The sequence below is a fragment of the Odocoileus virginianus genome, chromosome 6 (genome assembly GCF_023699985.2).
Source record: "Odocoileus virginianus isolate 20LAN1187 ecotype Illinois chromosome 6, Ovbor_1.2, whole genome shotgun sequence".
NCBI classification, from domain to species: domain Eukaryota; kingdom Metazoa; phylum Chordata; class Mammalia; order Artiodactyla; family Cervidae; genus Odocoileus; species Odocoileus virginianus.
In genome coordinates, this window is record NC_069679.1 from 25,346,194 (window position 1) to 25,365,820 (window position 19,627).

The following is a 19,627-nucleotide window of genomic DNA, read 5'->3' on the forward strand; positions in this document are numbered from 1 at the left end:
AATTATTTGGGGAGATAAACAGCCTAATTGTGGAGTTATGTGGGTCTCTCTCACATCAGTTATAATCTTGATGACTTACTCTCATAAACCATCCTCTAAAACAGTGTTTTAACACTGTAGGTCATGATCCTGTAACAGGTTATAAAATCAGTTTCAAGGGTTACAACCAGCTTCATTTTATTTTCACTGCTATAGAGAGGAGTATAGAATGCAAAATGCATAACACTACTAAAGGTAAACTGCTCACAGGACTTGTCTCTTATGAGTATGGTATTGTAAAATATAACATGCTCTGAAAGATTTGAAAGCACTGCTTTAAGCCCTGGACCCCACTCAGTTCTGTATCTTCCTTCACCCAGGCTAGCAGAGCCCCTCAGTGCTGATGACTTGGAGTTCAGGGTGAGGCTTTGTGATCTCTAGGGCTGTCGGTAGTTGCTAGAGAAAGCTTCCATAGCTGGGGACTGGATACAGTGACTTTATTACCAAAAATAAAAATAGAGTTACAAGCAGGGTGCATTCACAGTAGATAAAGGTAAGTCTACACATAGACTCTCTTAGACAAGCAGTTAAATTGGTTTGAATGAGGTTTGAATGCATTAGCCAGCATTTTTTGTAAGTACTTCTCTTTTCTATTAAAATCCCCCTTAAACCCCTGAGGAAGTTTAAGGAATAATAGCATAAGTAGTCTAAGTTAACTGCTTTGGTTTTAGCATTAGTTATGCATTTAATTATTAAGGGGGCACCAAATTTACAATTCTGGCTTTGCTCAAGTAAGTGAGATATCCTATGGGGCACTCTAATTGATGGGTAGAAGCCTCTAAGAGATTAACAATTTTCTACAGGTAATCCCTAGAATGAATAAATAATTCAAGAGTAGAATTTGAAGAATCCCCTGGTGATTCAGTGGTTAGGACTCTGAGCTTTCACTGCTGAGGGCCCAGTGTTCGATCACTGGTCAGGAAACTAAGATCCACCTCCACCCACTCCTCCCACCAAAAAAAAAAAAGGTAGAACTTGATTGTTTCCATAATGAGTTATTTTTCCTTTAATAAATAAAACATTGAAAAATAAAAAAATAAAAAAATGCAAATCAGAAACAGTCAAATACTACCTAATATTTTTTCATACTTGGGAGTAAGAAAGGGTAATATGTCTTTTAGAAGAAGAAAGAATTTTTTTTGAAGGGACATGAGTTAGAAAAATAGCTATAGGGGACAGCCGTGTGGAAAAGTGGTGTGGGGGATTGGTCACCCTAAGTGGCAACTGGGTGGTGGTTCCTGAGTGCTGTAGCTAAGGGTAGTGTGCCATTTGGTAACATGATCATACTTAAATTGTTTCTATTTCCAAAGGAAGCCCACCATCAAAGGTGACATTCCAGTAAAACTGCAGCCTTAAAATATAAACCTGTATACATTCTACCCCTTCTTACCCATAGGATGATAACAGTGGTAAGAAGGAATTGACTTCGAATCTTTCTGTGGATTGTGCACCTTTAATACCTATTTCCTGTTGTCCCTTTCATTGTTCTATACAGTAATAGACCTATAAACTATGCGTTAGATTCTGATATTGGCAAAGTTGCCTTCTAAGTGCAGTGAGCGTCAAAAAGGACAGTGGTTGTTCTGCTCACAGACCTCCCCTCCAAGGCAGCATGATGGTCGTGTATGCAGTAGGGCAGGCATAAACAACTTGGTGACAGTAATGACCTTGTTTCATTTCAGCCTCATTTTGAGCTCTCTTGTGTTCCTCTTGGGTTAGGATGAAGATTGCAATGGAAAGAACAGTTGTCATGAAAGTGAGCCACCAGCCACCACCGAGGCTGTGCACTACCTATACATCCAGGTGAGGCCCTGGCACACAGCTCAGTGACTCAGCAACTCCCAGCAGTTGCTGCCGAGTAGGTTTTGAGAGATGAGAGCGAGCAGAAGAGGGCTCAGCAGCACTGCCAGGGATGAATTGGCCAAGAGGATTGCAGAGTGGAGGCCCTTTCCCTCAGCCTTGAACCCGAGGTCTCTGGTACTAAAGCAGCAGACAGCATAAGGCAGTGGTTTCCAGTGGATTGTGGAAGTTCACTTCCTGGATCCACCAGTCACAGCTATGTGAGCTCAGGCAAAGTTCTTCAGCATCTTGTGTGCCAGGATGCTGGGACATTTAATCACCTGTAACTTAATTTAATCACCTGTAAATTAAACAATATCAGGTACCAAGATCCTCTGGAGAAGGCAATGGCAACCCGCTCCAGTATTCTTGCCTAGAAAATCCCATGGATGGAGGAGCCTGGTAGGCTACAGTCCATGGGGTCGCAAAGAGTCGGACACGACTGAGCGACTAAACATTCACTTTCTAAACTTTAATGACTGTGAGGAATAAACACAGTAATGTGTGTAAAGTAATTAGAACCATACCCGAGGCCACAGGCGCTAGACTGTACATGTACAGAAATTCTGTTTTGTCTAACAAGTTAAATCTGGGCAAGTAAGTTACGAGGCATATAGCATCCTCGTGTGCACAGAAGACACACCAGCCTGGCTTTAGGAAAGTGGCTTGTCCTGGAACCCCTGGGGGAGAGGAGAAGCAGCTCCAATGAGGCATTGCTAAAGGGAAGCCTTTGTCCTGCTCCCTCTCCCAAGGAGCACATTCTGGACAGTTGGGAGCCTGTCAGCAGAGGGACAGCCACAAACCAAAGAGGAAAACGTGCCTCTGGCCCAAGAGAACAGGACTGTGGGTCATTATTAGTGTTTTCAATCACATCTGCAAGGAGGCAGATCTTTAAATGTGAGATTCAGTACTATGCCAAAGAAGGAACCCTCAGACAAGTGTAATGTTTCAAAAGAGGTTAGTTAGGTGGCTACTTTACAGACGCTGCAGCTGGTTTTAGGTTTTTCCTAACATAAACCACTCACACTCATGGTAAAGTGTTTGTCCCCCAAACTGCTAACTATTGAGTAGCTTCTCCATTCCAGGACTCTCTGAACAGTTACAGTGAGGCAGAAGTAAGTAAGGGAGGTGTGCGAAGTGCGGGTACCAGCATGGGGTGGGAGGCAGAGGCCCTCTGGAAGACAGGTCAGAATCTGTAGATATCATTCTGAGCTTGAGAGGGTGTTTCTCGCTTTTAAAATGACATGTTCCTCTCTTTAAAAGCAACAACAAAAAAATCCTCCGTGAGAAATCTTAATTTTGATGCTAGTTTGAAACATACAGTCTGGTTTCATAAATCAAATGCTATATGTTAATCTAAGACTTAAATGACATTGCATTGTTTTCTGATAGGTTAATACAGTCAAGCAGGATGAGATAGAGCCCTTTCTTGAATATTTTGATATTTACAGAGTTTCACTCTAGACTTGAAGGCCATTGTCATTAATTTAACCTACAGATGAGAGAAGCTAGTGACATCATGGAATTACTAATTAGCCCTTCTTGAAAATGTGGGCTTGGTAATGATCTTATAAAACTAAATAAAATTTTATTTAATTCTGTTTTTGTATTACTTGTGACAGGGCTTTTCAAGTCTTACTTTTTAATGAACAATAATATGAAAAATAAGAATGATTTTGTTGGAGTGCTAAGATTATGCTTCTTCCCCCCAGTTTTTTTTTTTAATACTATTGGTTTCTTTTTTTAATTAAAAAAAGATAAGCCTTTCCTGAAAGTACTTAAAATCTGTGGTACATGTTTTAAAATACAGGATTACAGTAATTGCCATTGTTCTCCTTGACTGAAACTCTGTCATCAAATCCTGCCTGGTTTGTTCTTATCTATAGATGGAGTACTGTGAAAAGAGCACTTTACGAGACACCATTGACCAGGGGCTGTATCGAGACACTGTCAGGCTCTGGAGGCTTTTCCGAGAGATTCTGGATGGATTGGCTTATATCCATGAGAAAGTAAGCTTGGCAACATTTCACATCTGAGATATTTCACATAAAATTTATAACAAAAGTAAATGTGAGACTTGAGAAAAACTGAAATAGAGGGGGAAATTATGGGTATTATGAAATAATCTATTTTTACAGGAAATAGAACATATCAAAAGATAAGAAAATAGCATAAAACCTCACGGTTAAAAGGAAACATTGAAGGATAGGACAGGGGTCAGCAGACTATGGCGCCCACAGGATCCCTACCCACTTCTCTTCAGCCTGTGAGCTAAGGCTGGCTTTTACATTTTTAAGTGGTTGTAAAAAAAACTGAAAGAAGGGTAATATTTCATGACACCTGAAAATTCTGTGAAATTCAAGTGCGTGTCCATTAGTCACGTTGTCCTGACAGTTTCTGTGTGTCCGTTAGTCACGTTGTCCTGACGGTTTCTGTGTGTCCGTTAGTCACGTTGTCCTGACGGTTTCTGTGTGTCCGTTAGTCACGTTGTCCTGACGGTTTCTGTGTGTCCGTTAGTCACGTTGTCCTGACGGTTTCTGTGTGTCCGTTAGTCACGTTGTCCTGACGGTTTCTGTGTGTCCGTTAGTCACGTTGTCCTGACGGTTTCTGTGTGTCCGTTAGTCACGTTGTCCTGACGGTTTCTGTGTGTCCGTTAGTCACGTTGTCCTGACGGTTTCTGTGTGTCCGTTAGTCACGTTGTCCTGACGGTTTCTGTGTGTCCGTTAGTCACGTTGTCCTGACAGTTTATGTGTGTCCGTTAGTCACGTTGTCCTGACAGTTTATGTGTGGCCCGTGGCTGTGCTTGTGCTGCTACTGTACACTTAAGTAGTTGTGACAGAGCCTGTGTGGCCCATAAAACCTAAAAGATTTACTATCTGACCCTTTACAGACAAAGTTTGCCAGCCTCTGGTTTAGGTGGAATAATTGAACAAGTATGGAAGGTGAGAATGTTTCCCTGAGTGGTTTAGATAAAGTGAGAATGTAATTGATTCATGCCAAGGTATGTGATTCTGACTCAGTGCTGCCCTTCCTAGGAACATGGAAAACCAGAAAGTCATCTAGCAAGAACAGAGATGAGACTGAGTAACATAGCTTGCCATGTGTATCAAATGTCACTTTAAAACTAGAAATTGTCATCATGGTGTAAATGCTGATGGACCTAGCTTCAGGATGAGACGCGGCTTACATTTTAAACATGAGATTGTCTAATGTATTAGCATAAATATGTTTTTTTTTCCTGTTCCTCAAGTTTCTTTAACCTTAAAATGTTTATACTGTACTATATTTATACTAAAAGACCAGGACTATAATTTACAGATGTCTAGTTTAGAAAGTTGTGACCAACCTAGATAGCATATTAAAAATCAGAGACATTGCTTTGCCAGCAAAGGTCCGTCTGGTCAAGGCTATGGTTTTTCCAGTGGTCATTATGGATGTGAGAGTTGGACTGTGAAGAAAGCTGAGTGCCGAAAAATTGATGCTTTTGAACTGTGGTGTTGGAGAAGACTCTTGAGAGTCCCTTGGACTGTAAGGAGATCCAACCAGTCCATCCTAAAGGAGATCAGTCCTGGGTGTTCATTGGAAGGACTGATGCTGAAGCTGAAACTCCAATACTTTGGCCACCTCATGTGAAGAGTTGACTCATTGGAAAAGACCCTGATGCTGGGAGGGATTGGGGGCAGGAGGAGAAGGGGACGACAGAGGATGAGATGTCTGGATGGCATCACCGACTCAAATGGACATGAATTTGAGTAGACTCCGGGAGTTGGTGATGGACAGGGAGGCCTGACATGCTGCGATTCATGGGGTCGCAAAGAGTCAGACCAGACTGAGCGACTGAACTGAACTGAACTGAGTTAATATACAGAGAAGGAAATGAAAATGGTGTTTGTCTCTCTGACCAGAACAGGGAGATATGATGCAATAGAGAGAAAGATCATTGAAAGTCTGATAGAGGGATGCCAAAGGGAACCGTTTGGATCAGACCTGATCAGGACCACCAGCAGGTCGACTGGGAGAGGGTGGCAAAGGCAGTCGGGAGACATTACAGAGGCGAGACAGCCTAGACTAGCGTGGTCTGCAGGATATGGCCTCATCTAATTTTTATCACTAGGTTATCCTTTTAAACGAGGAAACAGGAATAATATAAGCTGTTCTTAGGAAAAAATATTGTTGGTTTCTTTGCTCTCTTCCATCAGGGAATGATTCACCGAGATTTGAAGCCTGTCAACATTTTTTTAGATTCTGATGACCACGTCAAAATAGGTGATTTTGGTTTGGCGACCGACCATCTAGCCTTTGCTGTGAGTATTTTTTTTATTCAAGTGTGCCTAAAAACGGACACATGTACCTTGATTATCCTGTCTTCTAACATTCTCATGAGTTCCCTGAACTCTGCTGTGTGATCCCCAGGAAGTTTACAAGTCTGAAGGGGTGGCTGCAAATTATCTTGCAGACTTTGAGATTGTGAATATGTTTTAGTGAGTACATTCCACTTGAGAGACATACAATTATTAGTTTGTGGGTGATGTTTAGGGCAAAGGCATATAATACTTTATGAAATGATTTGGTATTTTTGTCTGCCATACCAGACACTGGGCAAGATGTTTTACACTCTAGGGACTTTTAACTTAAGGAAATAAGATTCAAAAACATGAAACATCAGGAGAATGAGTTCTAGACAGCGTAAGTCAGAAAGTATTAATGTTATTCACAACATTGTAGTTTAATAAAGCTAAAATAATGTGAGAGAAATAGTTATATAAGATTAAAAGACAGTGAAGATTTACATATGGTTATGAGGATAAAGAAAGACTGTATAGAGAAAACAGCATTTCAGATGGTCCTGGAAGGACAGGTGGGAGTCCAGTAGGCTGGGATCGAGGGCAGGGCCTGGTGACACCGGAGTCAGGGGCTCCAAGAGAAAGAACATAATAAGCAGAGGCCCTAGGGTAAGCAGACATGACTGTCGAAGGCCAGCCTGTTGTCTGGTTGGTTGAGTGTGTAGGGGAGCCATGAAAGAAGATGGCTTAAGGTTAGGGGTTCTTGGAGGTGATTAAATACTAGGGGGAGAATTTTACTTAACATCATGAGCCAGAGCTTAAGGCACCAAAGTCTGTGGTAAACACAGTTAATTCTAAGGGTGGTCAGAGGAAGAAATGAATGGTGAGAAGCACCAAAGGAGCTAAATTAGAAGGTGACGTTAGAAGGAACAGAGAGGGAGGGAGTGGAAGGGGGACAGTAAGGACGTGATCCTGACCAAAATGGCGGGGAATTCAAAGAGTGCTAAGACCAAACGAACAAATTTAATTTGATGTCTTGGCTTTAGTCTATAGCCAATGTCTGTCAGTTTTAGTCTTTAGTCTATAGACAGTCAATGTCTGTTGGCTTTAGTTTATAAACAGACATTCAGTCTATGTCTGTCGGCCTTTAGTATATAGGGGCCTCCCCTATAAGGGGGACTTCCCAGGTGGCACAGTGGTAAAGAATCTGCCTGCCAATGCAGAAAATGCGGGAGATGCAAGTTCGATCTCTGGGTCGGGAAGATCCCCTGGAGAAGGAGATGGCAACTCACTCCAGTATCTTGCCTGGGAAATTCCATGGGCAAAGGAGCCTGCCAGGCTACAGTTCATGGGGTTGCAAAGAGTCAAACACAACCGAGCGACTGATCACATGCACATGAAGTAGATAAGAGCTCAAGTTCTGGATGCCCACTGCCCTGGGTCAGAAACCTTGGGTAAGTTATTTAACCTCATAGTATCTTTTCTAAAACATATGCCTAATATAAGTACTGAATTCAGAGTTGTCACCACAATAAAATAAGAATTTAGGTGAGCCCTGGAACAGTGCCCGGCTCTGAGAATGTTACAGCTGTTGTTATCAGTGGCAGTGCTTATAACAGGAATCCATGGAGTGATGTCAGAAAAATAGTGATTCGGGTTAATGCAAGACAGCACTGTCACAGATGTGTGGAGGAGGTAAGGCTCCCTAAGAGGTATTAGCAGCTCTAGAGGGATACATTTGGTGACCAGCCTCTGGGAGAGAAGAGTGAAAATTGATCCAGATAAAGTAATAGCAGTGGGAAAGTTAGAAAGTGAGTTTGTTGTTACTAGTCTTCTTTTACTGTTTCCAGTAAATAGATTCTGTTTTGAAATATGAAAATAAATTAGTTTTGGTAAACTTTTAAGGGGTTTCTGCCACAAAGGAGGTCTGTGGTGAATTGCCCCTCTCCTTGACCTCATTGGGTTTCCAGTGAACCCTACGTTAGTAGGCTAACTGAACTAAAAAAATTTATAGCTCAGAAAAGCATTATTGTAGTTGTCCTGGATTCTTTGTGGTATTTTTTATTCAGTCTTCATTTGGAAGTGATAATCCATTCCTGTGGAATAATATTTTAATTTGATATTTGGCTTACTTATATTTTTAGGCTGACGGCAAACAAGATGATACATCAGGAGATCACTTGATTAAATCAGACCCTTCAGGTAAATCCAGAAGACTGTATTTAATTCATGTGTTAATAAGCAGTCCACAAAATTTTCTTTTTTCCTCTTTTATCTTTTTTTTTAAACATACAAAAAGCTGTACGTATGTAATGTATACAACTTGAGGCCTTTCGAGGTACATACACACTTAAGAAAACATCCCCATAATCATATCCATCACCTCCAAGTTTCTCCCTGCACTCTTACTTAAGAACACTTAACAGGACAGTTTTAAATATGCAACACAGTATAAAATTTCTCAATTTGAAACCTGTTTTTAATTTGTAAAGATTTTATTCTAAAGCAAATTATAATTATTCATTAAGTTAACAAAATTATGTACATTCTTTTAATTTTTTTCCCCTTTTCACTATATTGATTGTTCTTGAGGACTCTTAAGAAATTAGATCTTCAGTTAGAATAATTTGGTTCTGTGGGCAGGCAGTCATGCTGTGACCCCAGGTGGTAATGGGAGGTCACTTCGTGACCTGGCCTGTCTGAGCTCTCCCTGCCTGAGATCTGCTCTTACCACAGCAGAGCCAAGGTATGTGGCCGGCCAGCCATGATCTAGGGTTGACAGCTTGGTGAAATGTATGCTGCTTCTTCCCGTGAATAGTGTCAACAGACTGTGTCTCACTCTTAAGAAACTTTTTTTTTTTTTAATAAAAATTTGCCTTATCTGTAAGTTCTGTTATTAGACACCTTTTCCCTGCCTTCTTCCATGCAGGTCATTTGACTGGGATGGTTGGCACTGCTTTATATGTAAGCCCTGAGGTCCAAGGAAGCACCAAATCTGCATACAACCAGGTAAAAAAGAAGCTGTGGGGGGAAAAGGAAAGATCTCGAGAGATGAAGATCACAGCACTTGGGATTCAGTTACCAGCTGAGATAGCGGGAAACATTCGTTTACTCTGTCAGTTCAGTTCAGTCACTCATTCGTGTCCGACTCTTTGCGACCCCATGGACTGCAGCATGCCAGCCTTCCCTGCCATCTCCAGCTCCCAGAGCTTGCTCAAACTCATGTCCATTGAGTCAGTGATGCCATCCAACCATCTCTTCCTCTGTTGTCCCCTTCTTCTCCTGCCTTCAATCTTTCCCAGTATCAGGGTCTTTTCCAGTGAGTCAGATCTTCATATCAGGTGGCCAAAGTATTGGAGTTTCAGCTTCAGCATTAGTCCTTCCAGTGAATATTCGGGACTGATTTCCTTTAGTATGGACTGATTTCATCTCCTTGAAGTCCAAGTCTGTATCATGTGTGTATTGAGTGACTGTTCCAGGTAGGACACGTGATGCCCAAAGACAGTGACTGAAGCTGGCACTCTTGCTGCCGAGGAGCTTGCAGTCCTTCTGTCCATCTAAAGAAGATTTGAACTAATGGCCCTGGGACCACAGGGAACAAGGCAGTCAACTAGTAAGACATCTTATTCCAGCCTTCAGGGGGCTTGTCCACTGATGGATGAACCAAACAAGTAAAATTCTTAAATCACAAACTGTGTAAGAACTAAGAAGAAAAGAAATGGGATCCAGTGACCAGAGGTCAAAAAGGAGCATCGTCTTTAGGTTGACTGACTACAGAAAGCCTCCCCGAGAGGACGGCTGTCCTGATAAAAGAGGAAAAGAGGGAGAAGTCACAAGAGTTGGGGCCTGGAGCTTGGCTGGGAGGGGAGAGGGGTAAGCAGAGGAAATAGCACCTCAGAGAGAAGTGTGTTAGCATGGGTTTAAGCTGGCATGGCGTGGAGCACTTAGGACAGTCCCAAAGAAGGTCAGACTGGCTAGAGCGAGGTAAGCCATGGGGGCACAAGGCACGGAGCAAAACTGGGAGGAATGCCAGCGTCAGTGATGCAGGGCCAGCGTGGCCGTGATGAGGAGTGAGCACCGGCAGACCCTGAAGGATCTTGAGTGAGAGAGTTCACTCTACCTGCTGCCGGACGCCTTGGAGAAATCCAAATGGCGCGGCTGAGCTAGGACTGGAATGGTGGCAATAGAGACCGGGTTTGTTTAGTTGCTCAGTCGTGTCTGACTTTTTGGGACCCCATGGACTGCAGCACGCCAGGCCTCCCTGTCCTTCACTATCTCTGGAGCTTGCTCAAACTCATGTCGATTGAGTCAATGATGCCATCCAACCCTCTCATCCTCTGTCACCCACTTTTCCTCCTGCTCTCAGTTTTCTCAGCATCAGTATCTTTTCCAGTGAATCAGCTCTTGGCATCAGGTGGCCAAAGTATTAGAACTTCAGCTTCAGCATCAGTCATTCCAATGAATATTCAGGGTTGATTTCCTTTAGAATTGACTGGTTTGATGTCCTTGCTGTCCAAGGGACTCTCAAGAGTCTATTCGAGCACCACAGTTCGAAAGCATCAATTCTTTGGCACTCAGCCTTCTTTCTGGTCCAACTCTCACATCTGTACCTGACTATAGGAAAAACCATAACTTTGACTATCTGGACCTTTGTCGCCAAAGTGATATCTCTGAAGTGTGCAGATATGAGATACACGTTGGAGGGGAAGTGACAAGTTTTCCTAATGGAGTGGGTGTTGGGTGAAGAAAAGGAAGGGAAACAGGACAGTACTCAGCTTTCTGCCTGGAGAGGCGAGGGGAGGGGTGGTTGACTGAGCCAAGGAACCCTGAAGAAAGACCTGGGAGGTGGAGGAGAGGATGGCAAAGAAAACCCTGTCTGGGGCATGTTAAGAAGGATATGCCAGATGAGAAATCTGACTGGAGAGGTCCAGTCTGCTGCTAAAGACTCAAGTTCAGAAGAAAGGTCAAAGTCAGAGGTATAAATTTGAGAGTCACCAGCACATAGATGGGATTTAAAAGCTTGAGCCCAGATGAGATCACTTAGAGCAAGACCCATAGAGGTAAATTTTTAAAATACATGAGGCAGGCAGTCTGTATCAAAGCATATTTTCAAGCTTGTGGTGGCAACTCTAGTGTGGTTTTTTTTGATTCTGACAGGGGAGCACCAGGCAGTGACAGAATTGAAGGAGACCTCCAAACACCAGGCGAGGATGAGGGTGTAGAGATGGGCATGCCCACCCTGAGGGAGGGGAGGCACCTTTAGTGTCACCATTCCAGTTTAGCTTGCAAGAGGGTAATGGAATTTCCACCTTTGGAAATGTATCCTAAGGAAACAACCTGGGACATCCAAAAAGATTGGTGTGAAAGGGGTCTGTCATAGCATTGTTTATAACAGTGCGGAATAATAAGTGTTTAAAAGTAGGGAACTGGGGGTTGGTAGCGGCAGCTGAGGCAGCGAGGAGGTTCCAGAAGCTCTCGGATTCTCGCAGCAGAGTTAGGGATTTAACTGCCACCATGTCGAGCAAAAGAGCAAAGACCAAGACCACCAAGAAGCGCCCGCAGCACGCGACCTCCAGCGTGTTCGCCATGTTCGACCAGTCCCAGATTCAGGAGTTTAAGGAGGCCTTCAACATGATCGACCAGAACAGGGACGGGTTCATCGACAAGGAAGACTTGCATGACATGCTTGCTTCCCTGGGAAAAAATCCAACTGATGAGTATCTGGATGCCATGATGAATGAGGCTCCAGGTCCCATAAATTTTACCATGTTTCTCACGATGTTTGGTGAAAAGTTAAATGGCACAGATCCAGAAGATGTCGTCAGAAATGCTTTTGCTTGCTTTGATGAAGAAGCAACTGGCACCATTCAGGAGGATTACCTGAGAGAACTGCTGACCACAATGGGAGACCGGTTTACAGATGAGGAAGTGGACGAGCTGTACAGAGAAGCACCTATTGACAAAAAGGCAAATTTCAATTACATCGAGTTCACTCGCATCCTTAAGCATGGAGCGAAAGACAAAGACGACTAAAAAGAACTTCAAATTCCAGCCGAACGTTCCTTGTTGCCACTCTGGGTATTTCTGAGACTTTCTCTTAGAGCCTATTGCATGCCCTTAGCTTTACAGCTTCTGCCTTTCTTGTTGTATTTATTCTCAGCCATTTGGGGCACATGCATCTCTATAATCAGACTGGATGTGGGACTTCTTGTCATTTTAAGAATAGAAAATAGGGTAATTTAACTTACCAGCTGCAGTCTACCCTCCCCGCCCCCAGTAACTGCAGTCTACAGAGTCAATATATTTTTTCAGAGAAGGTTATTCACTCAATTTTTTCTGAACCATAATTAAACTTTATGATAAAAACTTAAAAAAAAAAGTAGGGAACTGGTTAAATTATGGGGCTTCCATGTAATTGAATATGTCATTAAAATCACATTTTAGAAAAATGACATTATAGTATTAAAATATTCTTTTGTGTTAGAGTAAAAGTTACAGATGACACTGGTTCTAGTTTTAGTGTGTGTGTGTGTGTAGATATTTTTTTAAAAGGCACAAAATGGGCATATCTCAGCCATCAGTAGTAAATATCTTTAGTCAATGGGGTTATGGGTGGTTGCTATTTTATTCTTGGTGCTTTTCTGTATATTCCACATGTAGGAAATGACATGATGAATGTTTGTTTTTAAGACTTTGGCAGTCACTGGTTAGAGAGGCTCTCCTACTAATGCTTGAGTCCAAATGCATTCAAGTTTTCCTTGCAAACTGCTTCTGTGCCTGTGTGCAGTGTACCATGAGCAGTCTTACCCTTGGCCTGGTTGTGCTCGGCTGCCACAGGCACAGGACCTTCTGAACATCCTCTTCCCCTTGGCAGCTCCCTACCTGAGACTCTGCACTGACTTGCCTTTTGCCCTCTTTACTTGTATTTCCATATTTTGTGAGGACTTGTCACATGATCTTTCTGTTGTGCTATGCTTCTGTCCTCATCAGTATGGCTTTGCAATCAGTAGCTGATACTTGCTATCAGATGCAGATTGTGCTGTGTTTCCCTTTTGAGATGATGAATAAAAATGCAATTTTGTTGTTGTGTTATTTAGTTGCTCAGTTGTAACTCTTTGTGTCCCCATAGATTGTAGCCCACCAGGCTTCTCTGTCCATGGGATTTTACAGGCAAGAATACTGGAGTGGGTTGCCATTTCCTACTCCAGAGAATCTTCCCGACCCAGGGATCGCATCTGTGTCTCCATATCTGCAGCATTGCAGGTGGATTCTTTATCACTGAACCACTGTGGAAGCCCTGTAAAGATACAAAGCTAACTCTTTTAAAGATCTCAGTTGTCCTTGCTCTATAATGATTATTCTCAAGTGTGTGGCCAAGGGTTATCTATGTCTGTGGGTAGGGCTGAACCAGTTACAATCCATTTTTAAGAAAAATGTTGAAGTCATGCCAAATATTTTATCATCTAAATATTAAAAAATCTCATCTTTATTTTATACTTTACAGGGTTTTTTTAAGGACAGTGAATTTTTTCCATGTGGCTTATTTTTCACTTAGGTGAACATTATCCCATCTAACAGTGCTCATCCTCTAATTCCCTTTTAGATTATGCTTTCATATCCAGGCTCTAAATGTAATTCTTTTTCCTCCTCAGAAAGTGGATCTCTTCAGCCTGGGGATTATCTTCTTTGAGATGTCCTATCACCCCATGGTCACAGCCTCAGAAAGAATCTTTGTTCTCAACCAACTCAGAGATGTATGTATCAGATGCTTTAGTGCCTCCATTTCCAGTAACCTGAATCTTAGCATGGACATTAGAATTCAGTGCTGGGTATTTATCTGTTATTTATAATATAGAAAGAGGTGGTCCTGCTATAGTTTTCTATGTTTTCTAGTAAATGGAAATTCATCTCAGCTTATGCACTTACAGTGATAAGAAACTTACCCTAAATTGATTTATTTTTAGAGATATTGCTAGATTATCCTTTTTAAAAATATTTTGAGATTTCCTCTTGATTTTAAAACATAGGAATTTTAAATTTTTGCATAATATCAATACAGTTATAGCAGTGGGAAGGGGTTATAAGGATAGCAAATATTTAGATCTAGAAATTAAAAGGTTCCAGCTGAATGGATGTAGTAATGCCTAAAGAATACCACTATATGAGAAAAGAAAAAAAAGAATACCACTATGACCAGAAGGTAAGTAGGGTCTGGGGTAAAAATCAGCCACTTGAATTTTTTTCACAATGAGATCTCCTTCAGTCTTCTTGGGTTTGATCCCTGCCTCTTCCCAAACTAAAAAGGACTAATGTTGGAGTGTGTGAGGTCAAGGGTGCCCATGGGCATCAGCAGTAAGATGAGGGGAGAATAAGGTTAGCATGAGGAAGATTTAGATTCACATATTCCTGTGTAAGAGAGATGGGGAATCTTCCTCCTCCTTCCTAGAGCAGAACCAAGTATGCATGTCTGTTGGTGTTAATCACACACAGTGTGACTAAGAATACCCCCGTGAGGTATCTCAGGAAGGAGTGTGATAGTTTAACTGCCAGGTTAATGTCATGATTGAGGTCTTATTTACCAGAAAGGTGAGAAATTCGAGGGGGTGGGTAGAGATTTTCATGTTGGTTTTCTCTTACTCTGTGTTGACCATTTTGTGTTTTTACCCTTGTTTGTTTAATAAAGCTACTCTTGTCTTTCTCTGAAGCCGTTAGATGTTAAAATACTTTGTTCTCAAACGAAGTGCTTTCTGTCACCTAGGCTGTTATTTGGGTGAAGTTAGTGTTAAAATAATACATATGTCCTTGAAAGGATGGACATTGGGTTTCAAGATGAGTTTCTTGTCCATCTCCCCTTGTTAGCAAATTTTCATTTCTCTATTTGATTTTCTTACCTCTGGTGAATACAATGCTTTCACATTTTATTGTGAAAATGTGGCAGTCTGCCAAGCACTTGCTGACTTGAATATAATATTTTTTTTAGCCCACTTCGCCTAAGTTTCCAGAAGACTTCGATGATGGAGAGCATACAAAGCAGGTAATTTTCTGATACTTTAATTACTGTGTTCTCACTCTGGAGTTTTAATTACTATTTTTCTTCTTCAATTAGTAATCTTCTGCCACTCATTCTCTTGTGTCGTGGGAACAACGTGGGGGGAAAATATCAAAAGATGGAGTACTTATAATGTATTTAGACTTGAAATACACTGTAAAAATGCCAAGGGCTGGCATAGAAAATTAACAAACTCCAGGGTTCTTTTTTGTGATTCATCATGCTTTTGAAGTACTATTTGGACCTTTGGTCTTAGCTATTGAAGAAAGAGAATACTCTTAACAGCTCGTTGTTTGAGATAAAGCTTGAAACTTTAAGAAAAAGAAAATACATTTTAAAACTGTAATTTTGTCCTGTCTAATGTTGGTTAAAGTAGCTCATATTGTAAAGGGGAAGACCAGATAGTCAGATGGTACAGTAATTTAAACAAAATAATTTTTTCTCCATACTATAAATGTGTGTGTGTGTATGTGTGTGTATACACATGCATGCCTGCTAAGTTGGCTTCAGTTGTGTCTGACTCTTTCCTATGTTATAGACTGTAGCCCGCCTTCAGTTGTGTCTGACTCTCTCCTATGTTATAGACTGTAGCCCGCCAGGCTTCTCTGTGGGTTTTCCAGGCAAGAACACTGGAGTGGATTGCCATGCCCTCCAAGGAATCTTCCCGACCCAGGGATCAAACCCATATGTCTTACATCTCTTGCATTGGCAGTCAGGTTATTTACCACTAGCACAACCTGGGAAGCCCCTGTAGTATATGTATGTCATAGTAAATTATTAGCATGTGGCTAATATGAAGGAATAATTATTAGTGAATTTATTACAGTGCTTCTGATGTGCATTTCTTCTTAGTGCTGGCTGTTTGCCTTAGAGGAACCTTCCATGGTTAATACTCTTGACATGCAGAAGTTTATTCCTTAAACTGATTTCTTAACAATTATAATCAAGGCAGAATCCCTTATTTAAATTTTAATGTTGAGAACGGAAACCTAGCTAGAATATTGCATTAATTTGCTATTTTTTTACTATTAGTTTTGTATCTGGATGGACAAGTCACTTAACTTATTTAGACTACTTTTCCTCCCCTGTAAAATAGAGATATTAAATATCCTTTATTTTATATTAGCACTAATATCCTATAATTTGGTAGCATTTAACATATGACATTTGTTTATGGTTTGAGGGACCCATTCTGCCTCAAATGTTGAATTAGTGAAGAACCATTAGAAAGTGGCTTCCCAGGTGGCTCAGTGGTAAAGAAACTGCCTGCCAGTGTAGAAGACACAAGTTTTGATTCCTGCATCAAGAAGATCCCCTGGAGTAGGAAGCAGCCACCCACTCCAAATCCCATGGACAGAGGAGCCTGGTAGGCTACAGTCCATGGGGTTGCAAAGAGTTGGATATGACTGAGCGACTGAGCATACATTAAAAAATACATTGAGTCCTGTTTCTCCTTCTTTTACTAGCTATTATCATTGATCTGAACTGAGCTGTTCCCTGTGTTTTTTAGGGTGTCATACGTAAATACTCAAATCATAGCATTTCCCTGGAGCATTTGCACTGGGGCTGGATAAACTTAACCATATATAAACCATATATAAACTTAATCTTATATAAACTGTATGAACTTAACCACCGCAGCCACTGCCACTGCTGCCTCCCATATCACATTGTTGCTTTTTATCTGCAAGAAGGCAGCATAGAAAATGCTTATTGACTGAGTATAACAGTTATTGCCACATACAGAAATTAAGTATTACTATTGATTTTGCTGAATAGGATATTATTTTTACCAGTTTAACATATATATTCATAAAGTTATATCATGTCGGTTCCTTTCTTTATATGAAAAATAATTACCTGTGTTTTTTATTCTAGCCTCAACCAGGATTAAGGATTGTGGGGGAGGGTGTTTTAAAGATATATAATTAAAGGTGCTTAATGAGATTCATCATATAGATGAGGTTTTCTGATCTCAAATATTCCTCTAACTCCTTACAAACAAGAGAATTACAGAATCATTCTGGGGCCTTTCAAAGGTTTAAGCGGGGAACTATAGTATCTTCAAATAGTTCCCTGCTTAATCAGGTAGTAGCTATGAAGGTTTAATAAAGGAGTAACAGAAGAGAATTCAAGGGAATGGTATTAATACAGATAACATAAAAACAAGATGTTTTCTACTGATTTAGGAATTCCAGCAGCTCTTAAGCGTTATATTTTCTACTAAAATTAGGCACCTAAAAATAGCTTGTTTTATGTTCTTATATCTTGTCTGGTTTAAGAACTGTACCCAAAAAGCTGTATTTTAGATACAGTATTTAGAAAGCCTAACTTTTGCTTCTATGCCATTGTTGAAGGTTTTTTTGGTCCTTTGTAACGGTGAAGTACAAAAAGGGCCTCTACCTTTTATGAAAGATATTATATTAATATTACCTTGTTGCACCATTCTGTGACCATAATGAACTATTGAGGGGAAATGACAAATTCAGAAATTTCAGAAATACCAAGTAAAATGCACCATCTACGGGGAAGAAGTGTGTCCTTTGGGACCTGAACCAACCACCAGCTTGCTGGGAGAATTCCTGAGCACCGTCCATCGCATCCCATTCCCAGTATTGTGTTGTAGAAATCTGTCATCTCCTGGCTGTTGAACCACGATCCGGCGAAGCGGCCCACGGCCACAGAACTGCTCAAGAGCGAGCTGCTGCCCCCGCCCCAGATGGAGGAATCGGAGCTGCATGAGGTGCTGCACCACACCCTGGCCAACGTGGACGGGAAGGCCTACCGCACCATGATGGGCCAGATCTTCGCCCAGCGCATCTCCCCCGCCATCGACTACACCTACGACAGTGACATACTGAAGGTGGGGTAAGCCATGGCTTGAAAGAGCTTTACCTGCTCCACAAAAGGATCGAGTCCCATTCCTGAATTTTCCTGGGTTCCTTTAATGCCTCCAACATAAATTCTCTTTTTTTTTAATTGAAGCATAGTTGATTTACAGTACTGTAATCGTTTCAGGTATACAACAAAGTGATTCAGTTATATATATTCTTTTTCAGATTCTTTTTTATTATAGGTTATTATAGGTTTTATTATAGGTTTTTTCCTAAAGGAAATCAACCCTGAATATTCACTGGAAGGACTGTTGCTGAAGCTGAAGTTCCAGTTCTTTGGCCACCTGATATGTACAGCCGACTTACTGGAAAAGACCCTGATGCTGGGAAAAGATTGAAAGTAAAAGGAGAAGGGGATGGCAGAGGATAAGATGGTTAAATAGCATCACCAACTTAATGGACATGAATTTGAGTAAACTCCGGGAGATGGCACAGGACAAAGGAGCCTGGTGTGCTACAGTCTATGGGGTCACAAAGAGTCAGACAGAACTTAGCCACCGATCAACAATAATTACAAGAAATTGACTATAGTTCCAAACTGTGCTATACCATAGGTCCTGGTCCTACATAAGCTCTTAGTTTGAGGTCTGTGTATGCAAAATGTGTGCATGTGCATTATTCTAGGAAGAGTCACACTTTTAATCACTTACTTGTAGGAGTTCCTGATCCACCCCCTAACCAAAGAGAGTAAGCAGGGGTGCTTTTAGAGACCAAGCCCTGGCCCAGCTGCCCAGTGCTGAAAAAACCAGTTCAGATCCAGGTCAAACAGCCAGTAGCTCCCAATACTGGCTGCACATGAAAGTCCCCTGTGAGGCCCTACAATGCAGAAGCTCAGGCCCTACATCCAGTATAGAGACTTGGAGTGTGAGTATGAGGCACTTTAATAAGAGTCTCTGTTCGGGGACTTCCATGGTGGTCAGTGTTTAAGACTCCATGCCCCCAGTGCAGGGGCTCCAGGTTCAGTCCCTGGTTAGGGAACTAAGACCCACTGCAGCCAAATAAATAAATATGCAAAAAGAATCTCAGTTTGAAAGCTTTTCAGGTGGTTTCTGAAGCACAGGCAGGTTTGGGAGACTTCAACGTTTTCTTTCTTAAAAGCAAAAACAGTCTGAAACAGTATAGCAAAATGTTAAAATTTTAGAAAGTTGGGTGAGTTAATAATATATATTTGTTATATTCTCTCTACATTTCCATATGCTTAAAATAGAATTTGAAGAGTAGCAGAGAAAGTCGTGGTAAGGTTTGTGGAAGATCAGTATAGATTTCAGGGGCTAAGTGGTTTTTCTTCACTGGTATATTAGATATCTACAGGATTGTGGTTGACTTTTTAATTGTTGGTTTTTTGCTTCTCTGCTGTCTTTAATAAATTTTCTGTAGTGAAATAGTGCTGCTTGTATTATAAGAAAAAATGAAAAAGAAAGTTATTTACAAAATATGTAAATGCCATGTAGCTTTCAAGAGGCCCACTATGAAATATTGTAGTCTGTGGGAGGGGGTTTGATGCTGTTAGATGTTTGACTGCC

The 19,627-nt window shown here is 41.3% G+C and overlaps 1 protein-coding gene and 1 pseudogene across 4 annotated transcripts in view; both read left to right on the forward strand.

Moving 5' to 3' along the window:
* EIF2AK4 (eukaryotic translation initiation factor 2 alpha kinase 4) overlaps positions 1-19,627 on the forward strand; it is a 100,858-nt gene that overhangs the window by 48,148 nt on the left and 33,083 nt on the right. For 3 of the 4 annotated variants that reach the window (XM_070468992.1, XM_070468994.1, XM_020872373.2), the window contains 8 exons: positions 1,759-1,842; positions 3,765-3,887; positions 6,078-6,182; positions 8,306-8,363; positions 9,091-9,170; positions 13,814-13,915; positions 15,142-15,195; positions 17,837-18,073. In XM_070468992.1, coding sequence (XP_070325093.1) covers positions 1,759-1,842; positions 3,765-3,887; positions 6,078-6,182; positions 8,306-8,363; positions 9,091-9,170; positions 13,814-13,915; positions 15,142-15,195; positions 17,837-18,073 — 843 coding nt within the window. The remainder of the gene's footprint in view (positions 1-1,758; positions 1,843-3,764; positions 3,888-6,077; positions 6,183-8,305; positions 8,364-9,090; positions 9,171-13,813; positions 13,916-15,141; positions 15,196-17,836; positions 18,074-19,627) is intronic. The other variant, XM_070468993.1, reaches the window with a different exon arrangement.
* Positions 11,579-12,477, forward strand: LOC110124047 (myosin regulatory light polypeptide 9 pseudogene; annotated as a pseudogene).